Below are 13,868 nucleotides of genomic sequence, written 5' to 3' on the forward strand. Positions count from 1 at the left end.
AAGGGTATGAGAGAGAGAGAAAATTTATAAGACTAAATGTGAAAGAAAAAAAGAAAAGAAAAGGGTGAAGGATTAATTGTTTACCCTATAGTATACTTTGGAAAAGAGATAATTGTCGAATATTGGCTATCAATCTTTTTAGTTTAAAAAGTGTAGCTAGAAGATTAGCTATTATAGAATTGTATAAAAAGGTGGATATGGATATAATAATGGAAGACCTAAGATTATTAACAAAAGAAGATAGTCTGCAAACAAGAACTGTATGGGGAAATTATATAGTTTGGAAATTAAGTCACAATACTTGAGGAATGTGAATTCTAGCAAAGAAAACTGTTAAAATTCTGGATGTAACATTAATAATGGGAAGGGTAATAGTTATTAGATATATGATAGAAAGAGAGGGCATACATTTTAATTGCAGTATGTACTAGTTATAAACAAAGAAGGGGAACATATGTTTAATCAAATTCTAAAGTATGTGCCTGTAAATATCAAAATTATCATAGCAAGAGACCTGTTATTGTGATTTAAGAAAAAAAAATACAAGAAAAAAAGGTGGTGACATTTAAGAATGTTATGGAAATTATGAACTGTATAAAGGGAATGTTTGAAATAATAGTTATTTGGACATATGTATAAGGGGACTTTTAGAACACAGATTAATGTTTGATATCTGGGGGATTATAGTCTATGGAAGAAAGTAGCGTAGAAATAGTTATTTGGATCATGCAGTCATTTGGACAGAGATGAGATAAAGAAGAAGTTCTTAAGATAGCTAAAGGTTTAAAAGGATTAAATGAGAAGTAGTGGGAAGGAAAATGGAAAAAATGTGTTTATGATTATGGGAAGATCATATCAATATGAGACAATTCTACAAAGATCAGTCAGAATATTGGGCTTCTTTTAAGAATAAATATAAAAAAATGTTATACAACTTTTCAAAGGAATAAGAGGAAAGAAGTAATGAAAAAGGTTAGTATAGCAAGTGAAAAAGCATTTGACAATCTGGGAAAAGGTAAGAATTTTGTCAATAAACAAGAAACTTATTTAAACGGGTACTTCCTTTAGGGAAAAAAGAGAAAGTTGCTGTGTATCTTAGTAGAATAATGAAAGGGGACAGTGTAATTAGGAAATTTTGAAAAGGGTTTGATAAGAGAAATAAAAAATAATGAACATAGTAATGGATTATGTTCAAAAATGTTAAGAGATAAGGTAGAACAAAAATTATATGGAAAGTGAAATCATCATGATAATAGAGATTTGAAAAAGAGAATAGCATCAGAAGAATTGGGCAAAATTTTAGGAAAAGTAAATCTAGAAATGGCAGTAGGACTGGATGGGATAGAAATACAACATGTGCAAGAATTTGACAGTAGTACAAAAGAATTGCGTTATAGAAGTGTTAAATGAGTGGCTGGTTGTGGGATTTACTTAAAGAACTTTGTAGTAGGCATTTAAATTTATATGGAAAAAGGGTGGTAGATGTGATATTCGGAATTGGAGGCCTGTAGTATTGAGTAATACAGATTATAAAATGTTCATGAAGAATATACAAAAAAGGATGGAAGTTAAACTTTTACATATCTTGCAAGAAACTTTATTGTTAAAGGTAGCAGATACCAAGAATTATTAATGGTGCTTCGAGAACTAGCGGACAACATATTAACTAGACATGACAGACTGCTATTTATGGTAGGTGATTTATGCAAGCTTTTGATTCCATACATCTTGGAATTCTAATGGATATTTATATGTGAAAAAATTAATGTGTGCATTACTTCTTACAAATACAATAAAGAAAATGTATTGAGCAATTGGTGGTTAACATTGAGAAGACTTAGACAAGAATACTCTTTGAGTGGCGTAATATTTGCATTAGTAATGAATGCAGTAATAAGTTATGTTAATCAGGATATGAAGTATATAACATATGCAGCTAGAGAGGAAATTGAGATTCCTGTCATGCAATCTTATGCTGATCAGATTATATTAATATCTAGACAGAAAACTGTGATGGATGAGATAATATTGAATTTAAAAATTGTTTACAAATAATATGTACGTGTTTAAGCAAAGAGAAAAGTAAATATTTTGGTTATGAGGATAATATAAGAAAAATCAGATTTAATATGCAATAAATAGAAATATCGGATTAGATTTTTGTAAGCAGGTAATTTTAGATATGCAGTGGGAAAATGTTATAAGAAAGGATCAACTGCATATGTGATTTTTGGAAGACATTTAGATTGTCATTTAAGAAAAAAGTTGATTTGTATGGGGATTGAACCCTGTAAAGAGAGGTATTTTGTACGTAGGAAAAGGGGAGGGGTCTGGGGTTAATTAACCCTATTGATTATGCAGCATTTTTAAATTTGTCTAAAGTTCTCAAGTTGATGAGAGAATAATGAAAATGTAATCACTAAATTATTAAAATGCAAGTGCAGTAAAGAATGGGATATGGTGAAAAGATAAAGATAAAGAGAAAGAGATTGGAAAAATGAGAAGATAAATGCTTACCAAGAAAAAAAATTATAATGTGGAAAATAAGTATGGATAATTTGTGAAAAGACAGAAAAATATGGTATTACAGTATAATGGGGAAATGTTTATATATATATATATATATATATATATATATATATATATATATATGTATATATATATATATATATATATATATATCCATGGAAAGAATTAGAAGAAAGTAATAAATGATAGAAGTGAGAGATGTAAAAATATTGTTGAACGTCAAGATTCCTTTGAGGGGACTTGCTATAAAGAAATTGCTAGTGAGGGCTAATATGTCTTATAAAAAAGAAATGAGTGTGTAATAATTGTGGGAAGAAACAACTGTGGAACATGTTTTTTTGAAATGTAAAACAGTTGTAAAGTTATGGAAAAAAATAGAAGCAAATTATTTAGATAGTGTAAATGGTGCAGATGACATAAGCATGAATATGATGGAATACAGCTTTTATAAAGATAAAAACAAAGAATATGTTGACAAAATGGATAGAAAAATGGTTAATGTTATTTGGGATTGAAGGGTTAAATAAATAATGTATAGTGTTTAATGAGACTTGATAAAGATTAGCTTTTGGTTGTGGAAGTTAGAGTGGGGGTTATATAAGAATTAATTGCGTATTTTTATAGAAAGGTTTAAAGTGTAAAAGAAATGTGCAAATATATGTAGATATGTAATCTATAGAACTTTAACAAGACTATAGACATTGTAAATATTGTAAATAATTTAAACAATGGTAATACATTGTTCTTAAAATAAAGGATCCCTACTGTTTTTGATAGGTGCCATGGAATCTTTTACATCCACTTGAGCTACCACCAACTCAAGCAGATGGGACCTTGGTTTAACATCTCATCAGAAGGAAGATGCACCCAAAAGTGCAGTACCCCAGTTATGCTGCACTGCAGTGTCAGCAGTCGATCTAACTGGTGTGGGAATACTTCTCTTTCTAGGCACAAGTTGAATATTAAAGCATTGTGACCATCATCAGTAGCTTAATAATCCACAGTGAAGGCCTTCTATTAATCCAAAAGCTTGCATAGTTGTAAAACATGTGTTGGTTCAATAAAATGTATTACGTTATCTCTGTGCGCCAGTGTCTTTGGGATGTAGTAGCATTTTAGATGTGATTATTGACAGATGTTGCTTGCATGAACTTCATGAAGCCTACCAGTTGGCTGCTAGAAAGATTGGAGGGACAGCAGATGGACTTGAAACTAAGGAAATGTATTGTAGTGTGGTTGTAGAATAAGTTGCAGTTCGAGTGAGAACTGATGGTTATAAGGGAAGTGAATAGAAAAGGGAATAGAAAACAGAATCCTCCTCCTCACTGATGGTGGAAAGATTATGTAAATTAGTGTGAGATCTGCAACTTTCAAAGGTTAATAAAGTAGACAGGAATTTAGCAGTTTGAGGTAAATTGTAGACAAATGTGAAAATACTGTACTTGGGCCTAGACAAATCTAGGGTGAATATCCACTCAAGAAGGTAGAACTGATGATGACAAAACTAGAAAAGGATCTGGGATTGTTTGTCACACCTGGACAAAACCACTAGGAATAGTGTGCAAAATTTGTTACAGCAGCAATGAGAATGGTAATGTGCTTTATGGGAGGTGGCTAATCTTTCAGGCCTTGATCTTGGTTGCAGCTTGAGTACTGTGATCAGTTGTGGTGACAGTACAAGTGGCAGACCTTAGTCATTAGAATGGGTGTGTGGGATGAATGGGAAAGAATATGAGAAGAGACTAGAGATGTTGAAGATCTTGTTATAGACCAGAACAGATAGTAAAAGGAATTTATCATGTGGAGGTGTACAGATTCATAGACAGGAGTTGTGAAGGAGGTCACACTTAACAGGAAGGAACCAGAGGAAGCACAGGCAGCAGATAATTGTTCCCCTGACTGTAAAAATATTTCTTGACAAAGAAGGTCGTGGACCCCTGGAATGAAGTATTTTCATGATTTGGAGTGAGAGTCCTTGGGACATTCAAGAGCTAATGGAACAGATGGAAAGAGGGTGAGAGGGGAAGGGAATGATGAAGCGACGGTAGTATTGTTAAGAGTGCATGGTTAGCTAAGCCATTGTATCTCTTACTTGTCAAAAAAACAGATGAAGAAAAAATAAATGCTTAAGGATGTAAACTATGAACTCACTGGGAGGTAGCAAGCAGTCAAATGGGGTAACTCTCTCACCACTGCTGTCAGTCACCTGAGAGGTCCCACAAGGATGCATTCTTGGCCCTCTTCTCTTCACATTATTCACTAATACCCTACATACTGCCACTAATGAAACCATGTTAATACAATATGCCGATGACTCTACCTTAATTTGTGCAGCTCCAACACTCCACCATCTTCAGGAAATAATACAGCAATCCTTCTATAAAGTACAAACCTAGCTAACCAATGCCCAGTTAATACTCAATCCCAACAAAACAAAACTCATCCTGTTTCACCATACAAGATCTTCAGACCCCTTTTTGCTACTCAAAAATCACCTCAGCAAACAGTACCATCATTACCCGAGTCTCCCACACCAAACTCCTGGGAGTGGTAGTAGACCAAAACACAAACTTTGATCTCCACATAAATCAAAAAAGCCGACAAAAAATGGGTAGCCTATACAGGAACAAACTTTTCCTCACAGACAAATCTAAAATCTCCATTGCCAGAACCCACCTTCTGTCCACACTCCTATATGCGTCTCCTATCCTTACTAACCTCAAGAAAACTTGCATAAACTAGATAGCTACTATAATAAAATAGGAAAGTTTACTACAGATGCCAGCTACAGATCCCACCACGGTCACTCTCTCAAAGAGCTCTCATGGCTAGAATTCCCCAACCTACTATTTTTTATCTAGCTCTCCATGGTTCACCAAACACTCAACCAGCCTGAAAAAACACCCGCTCTCAAAGGCCTACTTACTAACTATTCTAATAACCGGACCCTGCGCACCAGTAACAAAAACCTAGTAAACATCACTAAAAGTAGCAGTAATGCTGGTGACTCGCTATACTCAGTGTCTCCAAAATCTGGAACTCCTACCCATTGATATTAGATCCACGTCCAGCATCACCAAGTTTAATAAACTACCAAAAGATCACCTAACATCTACCTGGCTCTGCTCATGTACTAACCCTGGATAACTTTTTGTCACACATATACACTTCTATCCACTCTGACTCCTGTAACCTCCTTCTCCCTTACCTATATCCCTTTGTCTTCCTCGCAGTTGTAACTGTATTCTGTCAGATGACATACTAAATGTACTGTAGGGGCTTAAGAAAATCTAAGACAGGCTGTACTGTATTTGTATGTGTTGAGCTCCTCTCTCATGTATATATTTTTGTTGATTAATCTCATGTATATAAATTGCTTTACTGATCTCTGCTAGACTGTAAATAGATTTATATTAGCTGTATAGTAGACTTTTGTTTTGTTATACTAGACATGTATTAGTAAAAATGTACTTTGCTGGAGCTTTTCTCCTCGGGTTTCTGCTGAAAATGAACACTGTTGTCCAGTCGGACAATCCTGGTAAACAAATGTTAAATAAATAAATGTTAAATGATCCTGTGATATGGTTAAATGATCCTGTGATATGAGATTGTTTCCCACTGAGTGGATTTTTTTATTGCACTTGAATATTATGTGGGATGCAGATATAATCGCCTTTTGTATAAGTGAGATCATCTAGTCAAACAGGTTTTACTTTAGGTTATTTAAGCAGTCTAGCTGCTACCTGTTTCATGGGGTGAGGCTTATTTTACTTGTGCTCAGAGATGACATGACAGCCTGTTAAACAGCATTTCTGAGTGGCTTCCCAGCCTTTATGTAAAGAAGTGCTGTTTGCAGCTCCTTGCCTTTACAAAGCAGTGTTCACTTCACTGACTGCTGCCAAGAGTTTGCTGAAGTGTTCCATATTCCATTGCCACTAGGAGACCCTGCCATTGCTTCACATTGTGGGCTTAGCATCTGGCTGGGTTACAAAGTGTATAAAAAGTTTGCTGTGTGTTATTACAGGTCACTGATATGTCTTTGCCCCTAGCTCTACCTGAGACCATTATCAATGCAGATGTGTTCAGTATCAAGCAGTGAGACATATCCATGAAAAAAGAAATACACATTTTATGTATCAGATCTGAACATAACACTTCTGTAGTGCAGCATATGAAAGCAGGGATTGCTTACATTATTTTATCTTCACTATGTCTTTGTGTTTTAGATGAAGAACTGTTTGGATGCCAATCATGAGCGGCCCTCCAATGCGAAGTTAACAACTGTACAGTTTCATCCTTCTGCACAAGTTGTCATGACAGCTGGAATAGACCAGTCTATTTCACTGTTTCAGGTAACTAGAATGACCCATATGTATATAACAAACTAAGCATACATATTCATTTTCTTTGAATAAGTAGTTTTGTCTAACTTGCCAGGTCTTAAAGTTACTGTTTGAATTTGCAAGACACAGCTTGTTTAAAATATACAAAATAAGTGTAACTACAGCAGAGATTGGTGGGAGAAGCAAGGGCAAAAGACTAAAGGTGCCTAAGTCAGGTGAACCTGTAAATATTTTTGTCATTTTTTTTTCTGTCGCCTGCTGCTTGCCAGCCATCAGCCCCCATCCCCTGGCCAAGTGGCCCATTCATTACCTCCTTCACTATGGGTGAAAACCAACCAAGGGGTGTTTTTTATGTAACATTTAAAGGGTTTCTTATTTTAGCCCTAGCCCCATTGTAAATGCAGTTAACGCAGTCCAGGTTTTATTGTATAGTGGATGCCAGAGAGGGTGTGGCACTCACTACTGCAGGTGACATAACCCCTCAAGATTGCCCTATCTCCCGTGGAACTAGTGCTATAGTGTACACTCGGGTCTCCAATGGGGACTTTGTCATGGAACTTTGCACACTGGACACATGCTGCCCACACTTCTTCCAAAAGAGGGAAAAGGTGAAGTGAGCTGACAGTGCCACAGTACTCCTCCCTTTACTCTGCCATCTCTAGCAGGTGCCTGAGACACTACTCGAACTTGAGGTGTTTGGGAAATTGCTAGGACTTTATCCCTGTATGCCAGTGGAGCTTGCAAGTCTTGTACTTGGATGTATCACGAATATACTTCAATTAAGTATTTGGTGTTTCTTTAAAAAAAATTTGTAGTCATAGGGCAGGAATTATTTGGGTGTTTAAAGTATGTCATGTGTTGACTAAACAGTGAAAACACTTGACTGAGGACAATTTTCCAAATACTGCCTTTAAAATATGAGCTTGCGTACTGTCATTTGTGGTTAGATGTATTAAACATGGAAATGTTGCAGTTTTCAATAGTGCAGCATTTTCAGTAGTTTTGCCTTGATTATGATTTTTGTTTTTTTTCTATTAGGGTACTTCTGGTCGAAGTTATTGTACATTCAGTATTTGTGTTTGAGTTTTTGTATTTTATGTTCTGGTATTTGCATATCAGTTTGTCAGGCAGGTGTTCTTTTTTCCCAACTATTTAACTTTCTCATTAGATTAAAAGGGCTAGGCTGTCAACAAATGCCCTGCAGACCTAAATTCAGTTTCTGCTTACATATCACGTGACAGTGAGCAGGTTACTTCAGCAGAACAAACTTCCCTTTTTGTTCTGGAGTAAAGCATTTATTATATAGAGGGCATTAGCAGCTAAATGAGAGCAGACTCTACTATAGCATATAGAAACAGCATTTCTTCTTGTTAGAAGGCTATGTTTTACAGTATTGAATGCATTAAGCATGATACTTGGGATGGTGGACCGGGGTGTGTACTGTATACTTGCTGTGTTGAAGTCTACTTTGCAATACAGGAAATGTTTCTGTAGGGGCATGATGTGCTAAAGCAGAGTTATGAACATCATAAATCTGAGGTGGGGTTTGATGAAAATGGAAGCAGGTATCATTATGAGAAATTTTACTGGCACAGTACACCTCAAATGACTGTAGTGGTCAACTGTAACTCATGACTGCCAACTTGTTGGGAAGGACACTTAATTAAGAGTAATCAGATGATTTGTCATTTTAAGGCCAGATTCCACGTGTAATCTCTTGTGTCAGTGTGTGTGACCCTTGTAGTCCTAGTTACCCTAATCTTTTTCACCCTCATTAGCCTGATAATAAGCATAGCTAAAATCCAAGTTGGTACATTTGTTCTCTGTGTTATTTGATTATCCTAGTATGTAGTGGATGGTGTAAGTTGAATGCTAGCTGGCCACTATGTATGGATCACACAGATTTTGTTCCTTGTTTTGTAATGCCTTCCTGCCATCATGAGCTTGGGCTACAGCATACTACATGCATATTTATGTGCAGTGTGTTAAGGTGCTTCTCTGTGTCCATTCATGCTTCTTGCATAGTGCCTAGGTGGCCTTGGGTATTTCTGAATTCTGGGAGTTAACATCCTTGTCAGTGCTGAAAGACATACTGCAGTAATTGGAAGTTGCCTCATGTCTGTCTTTCCAAGGTGGGGCCAGCAGTGTTGACCATTCATTCATATCTATTCCCAGCTGGGTCAGCTGTGGTCTCATTTTGAAACCTGTGGTGCATGGAACTACCCAGTCTTGTATTTTTATCTCTATACCTTTCAGGCTAATAGATAGCCTCACTGAAAATTTCACTGTGCTGCTAGTCTACTTGCAGGATGAGAGGTCCTGATTTTGGAACTTATTTGGATTCTGATGATAAGCTTAATGACTTTTTTTTCAGTTTATGACAGGAATGACAATTTTGTGACTTTCGAACTGCATGCTGTATACCACAAAATGCATCTGTTATTACATATGCCAAAGTGACGGACAGTATTTATAGAATGGTTGCATCTAAATCAGATGTATTAAACTTTTGTTCTTCCACAAGCATCCCTTTAAAGTAGAGCAGAACTTGGAAAAAAGCTTGTAAGAACATTACTGGAGGTATCAAAGGGCAGCAGTATGCAAAGAATATGAAAAAGAAAAGTGAGTGCACCACAACTGAGCTGTGCACATACAGTGACATTTCCACTCATGTCAATGTGTACAGTGAAGCACACACAGTGACATTTCCTGTCGTGTAGGTATGTACAGTGACGCACACCTGTAGCAGCAAATGTGCTTAGAAACAATGTACTGCACAACACTAATGGAATGCATTTCCCATCTGTCTTTTCCCATCACAAGAGAAATAAAGACATAGTCTGAATTTGTGTTACAAAGTAACTGTTTTATCGTTTACTCACCGTGTGGCACAAATGTAATTAAATGTGTGACACCGACAGTAGGTCTCTGGGTTTTCAGAGTTCAAAGGAATGTGAAGATGCTCATTGTAGAGGTCACTAGTGCAGTATAATAAGCTCTTAGACAAGTACTAGGCTAGCTACCATCATGGGCCATTTTAAGCCTAGCCAGATTCCCTTTTTGTGCTTGAGATAACATCTCCCATTTGCTTACAGACTAGCCATACTCATCCAATGGTTGTTAATTATATATTCAAATTGTGCAAGTGTAGTCATCGGGTGCTTGGTCCCACTGGAAAATCCAACAAACAAGGAAACAAGACAGCACTCCTCCTTCCTGGAAATAATTTTATTAAGTGTTCACATGCCGGTTTCGGCTACATAAGCCTTCATCAGTGTAAAGAACCACTAAAACATCCAACTGTTAAATACTTCCTACTTCCCATTGGTCAAGTACAAGCAGTCACTCAATCCTGGAGGAAACAAGCCCCCTAGCCTTATAATCTACCTTTTTTCTTTTTGGTCCAACAACTTATGCCACCCACCTTTATTATTCCTCTTAAAGGGACAATCCCAGGGATTTTTTGTTTTGATTCTGGTCTTTGTTTACATTTTCAGTCTGGCTTTATGGGCATGTCCCAACTTTGGCTTCAGGGGTTGGGGGAGGGCACTTGCAGGAAGCTTCAGAGGTGTTAGGCAGATTCCTTCTCAAATTGCAGTTGTACTCACAACAGCTCTCACTGAGTCATTCATTACTTTCAACTGTCCTTTTATCCACAGAGAAACTAGCTTTTCAGGAATGTTTTGATTTGACTTGCTAATACCTTGCAGGAAAGCATCTAAGCAATGCAAAGTTAAAACACTGGTAAACATAGTTTTGTGTCAATTTCATGTCTTATTTTATTTTTGTGCTGATTTCTGAATGCTAGCTAAGTGCAATTATTTTATGACACCAGTGGTCTAGCTTCTGTAGAAAACATCTGAAAGATGCAATTTCAAACAGTAGTAGAAACAGTCTTGTTTCTTTTTTCGTGTTCAAACTCATCTCTGAATAGTAGCTAAGTGTGATGGTTTTCTTGCCTGCTAATAGCTCTGTAAAAAGGCATATGTCTGATACAGGGTTTAAACATGAGTAGACAGTCTTCGGTTCCTTTTGTTTTATAGTCTTTTATAGTCATATAAACTCAGAAAGCTGCTAGAATAACACAGTTTGCATCATTATGCATTTTCTGAAGGCTAAGAAGTCTGAGCTCAAATATATGTCATTATTTAGCAACTTTCATCTTCACTGATTTGGAGGAAAACCACAAATTCTATGAGGAACAAAACAAAAATATCAGATGAAAATCTGGGCATTCTGCAAAATTCTGGACAGTTGAGAGGTCCATTTCATTAATTTCATATTTTATTTTGTGCTGTTCTCATGTATCTCCTACTATACATACTACATGCTGCATGTTGGTGACTTACTGTCTGCAGATATGCTATTAAGCAGTTTTCTTTCTCTTTCTACCTGACAGCTGTACAGATTTGTACTTGATTCCACTGTTATCTGTAGACAAGTAACTGAAATGATACAGTGTGGGTTTTTTGTCATCATTCTGTCTGTATTGCCTGATGAGTGGCTAATTCCCTGTCTGACAATCCTTAGACCTACATGACACTTTTCAAACTGTTGTTGCCATTCCAAGTTACTCACATGAAGGCAACGTCAGAGCAGTGACGCAACTGTATCCTACCCTCTTCACTGCCTCATTATCTAATACCTTGCCCTTCGTGGAAAATCAACACAAGATAGATAATTGTCCTTGTATGTGTTTTGTGTCCTGACTTCATATACTGCCTTTGCACAATTACATACAGTGTCACTGTAGGGCTGCCACATCTCCACGTGGCCAATGTGGGATTTTTGTATGAAAATGTGAGATTTTGTAGGACAAACTACACCTACAACCAGTGCAAAGAATTGGACTTCAGTTTATTGCCAAAATAAAAACTTATCTTTTTAGAATTTGATTTATACTGTTTCATATAATATTTAAGTGTTTCAAAGACACAATAATGGATTTATATATGTATTGAAGGAAATGTAGAAAACATTTTTGTCCTAAAATTCTCATCAATTTCCTGCGGGATCAGAAAAGTATTTCTAATTCTGATATTTGACATTTTTAAAGTTTTTTTCACAGGACACAACTGCCCAGGCAGTGGCTGTCCTGCATAAAGTAGGATATGTGAGAATGGTATGTTATTGACATTACTGAAGACACACAGCACACATGGAAATTGGTTCTGTACAATCAAGATGGTGAGTGCTGCAACATATAACCATTCCTTAATACTGTACTACCTGTCATTATGTCTAGAGCAGAAATTCTCTTTGCAAAACAAAGGTTACGTTCTCACTTGGCTATAGGGGGATATTAAATACAAGGGTACCTCCATCTGTCTTTTGACATTACTGAGATTATATAACATTATATTCTTTAATCAAATGTCAATAAATACATAAATAAATAATAAATGTACTTGAGACAGTGCAGCTGTGCTTTAATATGCATGCGATTCCTGATCATACTGTGTTGTGCTTTTCTGCCTTTTGATGGTCACTCTCTGCTTCAAAAGAATTGTCGCCTGCTTCATCACCTTGTAAGCTATGTCTAGCATTGATTTTTTTTTTTTTTTGGCTATGCCTAATAGCTATCTAGACCACTATATATCCATTTCTAAGCCATTTGTCCTTGTTTTGGCATGATAAAAAGGACATCCTACACTGTCACATGCCAACCAACAGTTTTCAGCTCAAACTGTGCAGCCCATGGGTGTCTGCCACAGTGACACCTCTAAGTGATCTGTGAGTGTTACTCCAATAAAGTGAATTACATATTGGGGTGACATCCTGGGACTTTGCTCCATTCAAATTAAGTCATTCATGTCAAACAGCAGCAGTTAGCTGCACTTTGAGATCTCTTAAATCTCAAAGTTCTGCATGTCTACTATTTTTAATTTCGCCAAATCTTTTGGGTTTCTAATGCCATGATGGGAATGGAGCCCATTCCTAAGTCAAAGTGTGATTAAAGTTCATGAAATTAGTATTGTTTCACTTTTTGATGTGAGCCAAAAGTGCTCTTTGCAGCACCTGCAATGTGCCCAGTACTGACTCCTTCTGCAATTCGTCCAGTGTTACATGAATTGGTAACATATCAAAATAAGTACTATGTTCAATCATAGCCTCACCTCAGGCTTTGTGCCCATTGAATGGCACACTGCAACAGTTATCCCACTCCACAAAGGGGGGGCCACAACAGACCTCGGGAACTACCGCCCGATTAGCCTGACGAGCCTCGTCTGCAAGGCCATGGAACATATCATCATGGAACTCATAAACAAAGACATTGGAGATCTCCAAACTCTAGACCCCACATAGTTTGGGTTTGTAAAAGGCAGATCATGTCTCCTAAATCTGATAGACTTCTTTGAAATAGTCACCAAAGCCATAGATGAGGGTAAGGTGGTTCACACAGCCTATCTAGATCTCGCCAAGGTGTTTGACACCATCTCCCACTCTGGAATTATAGATAAACTCACTAAACTAGGTATAAATCCCTATGTCACAAGATGGGTTGCCAACTGGCTTACTGACAGAACCCACACCATGAAAGTAGCAGACTCTAAATCAGACTTCAGACCAGTGACAAGTGGAGTACCACAGGATTCAGTCCTGGGTCCTCTCCTGTTTGGTATCTACTTCCCTGAAGTACAGGCTAACACAGAAGGTCTTTGGCTAACTAAATTCGCAGATGACTGCAAACTAGGAGCCATAATTGAAACTCCTAACGATGTGGACATCCTAAAAAAGGGCCTCACTGAGATAGATGCCTGGTGTCAAAGACATGGTCTCAAGCTCAATGCCAAAAAGTGCATTGTCATCCCCTTTGGTAAAAACTCTGTACCCATGAACTACCACATAGGCGGTAGTCTACTTAACACCGAAAGTGTGATAAGAGACCTTGGGACACAGGTGGACAGTAGTCTCTCCTTTGATAATCACATCTCATCACAAAAGGTTTCTCATCCACAAAAAAAGAGGTCATTGTTCCCCTCTACTCATCACTCA

At 36.9% G+C, this 13,868-nt stretch overlaps 1 protein-coding gene across 1 annotated transcript in view; it reads left to right on the forward strand.

Annotated features, from left to right (window-relative positions):
* Positions 1 to 13,868, forward strand: part of UTP18 (UTP18 small subunit processome component) — a 972,748-nt gene that overhangs the window by 321,869 nt on the left and 637,011 nt on the right. Inside the window, exon 4 of the mRNA XM_044084934.1 lies at positions 6,756 to 6,881. Within this exon, the coding sequence (XP_043940869.1) occupies positions 6,756 to 6,881 (126 nt within the window). The remainder of the gene's footprint in view (positions 1 to 6,755; positions 6,882 to 13,868) is intronic.

Source organism: Protopterus annectens, chromosome 10.part0, assembly GCF_019279795.1.
Source record: "Protopterus annectens isolate FY-2018-M chromosome 10.part0, PAN1.0, whole genome shotgun sequence".
Taxonomy (NCBI): Eukaryota; Metazoa; Chordata; order Ceratodontiformes; family Protopteridae; genus Protopterus; species Protopterus annectens.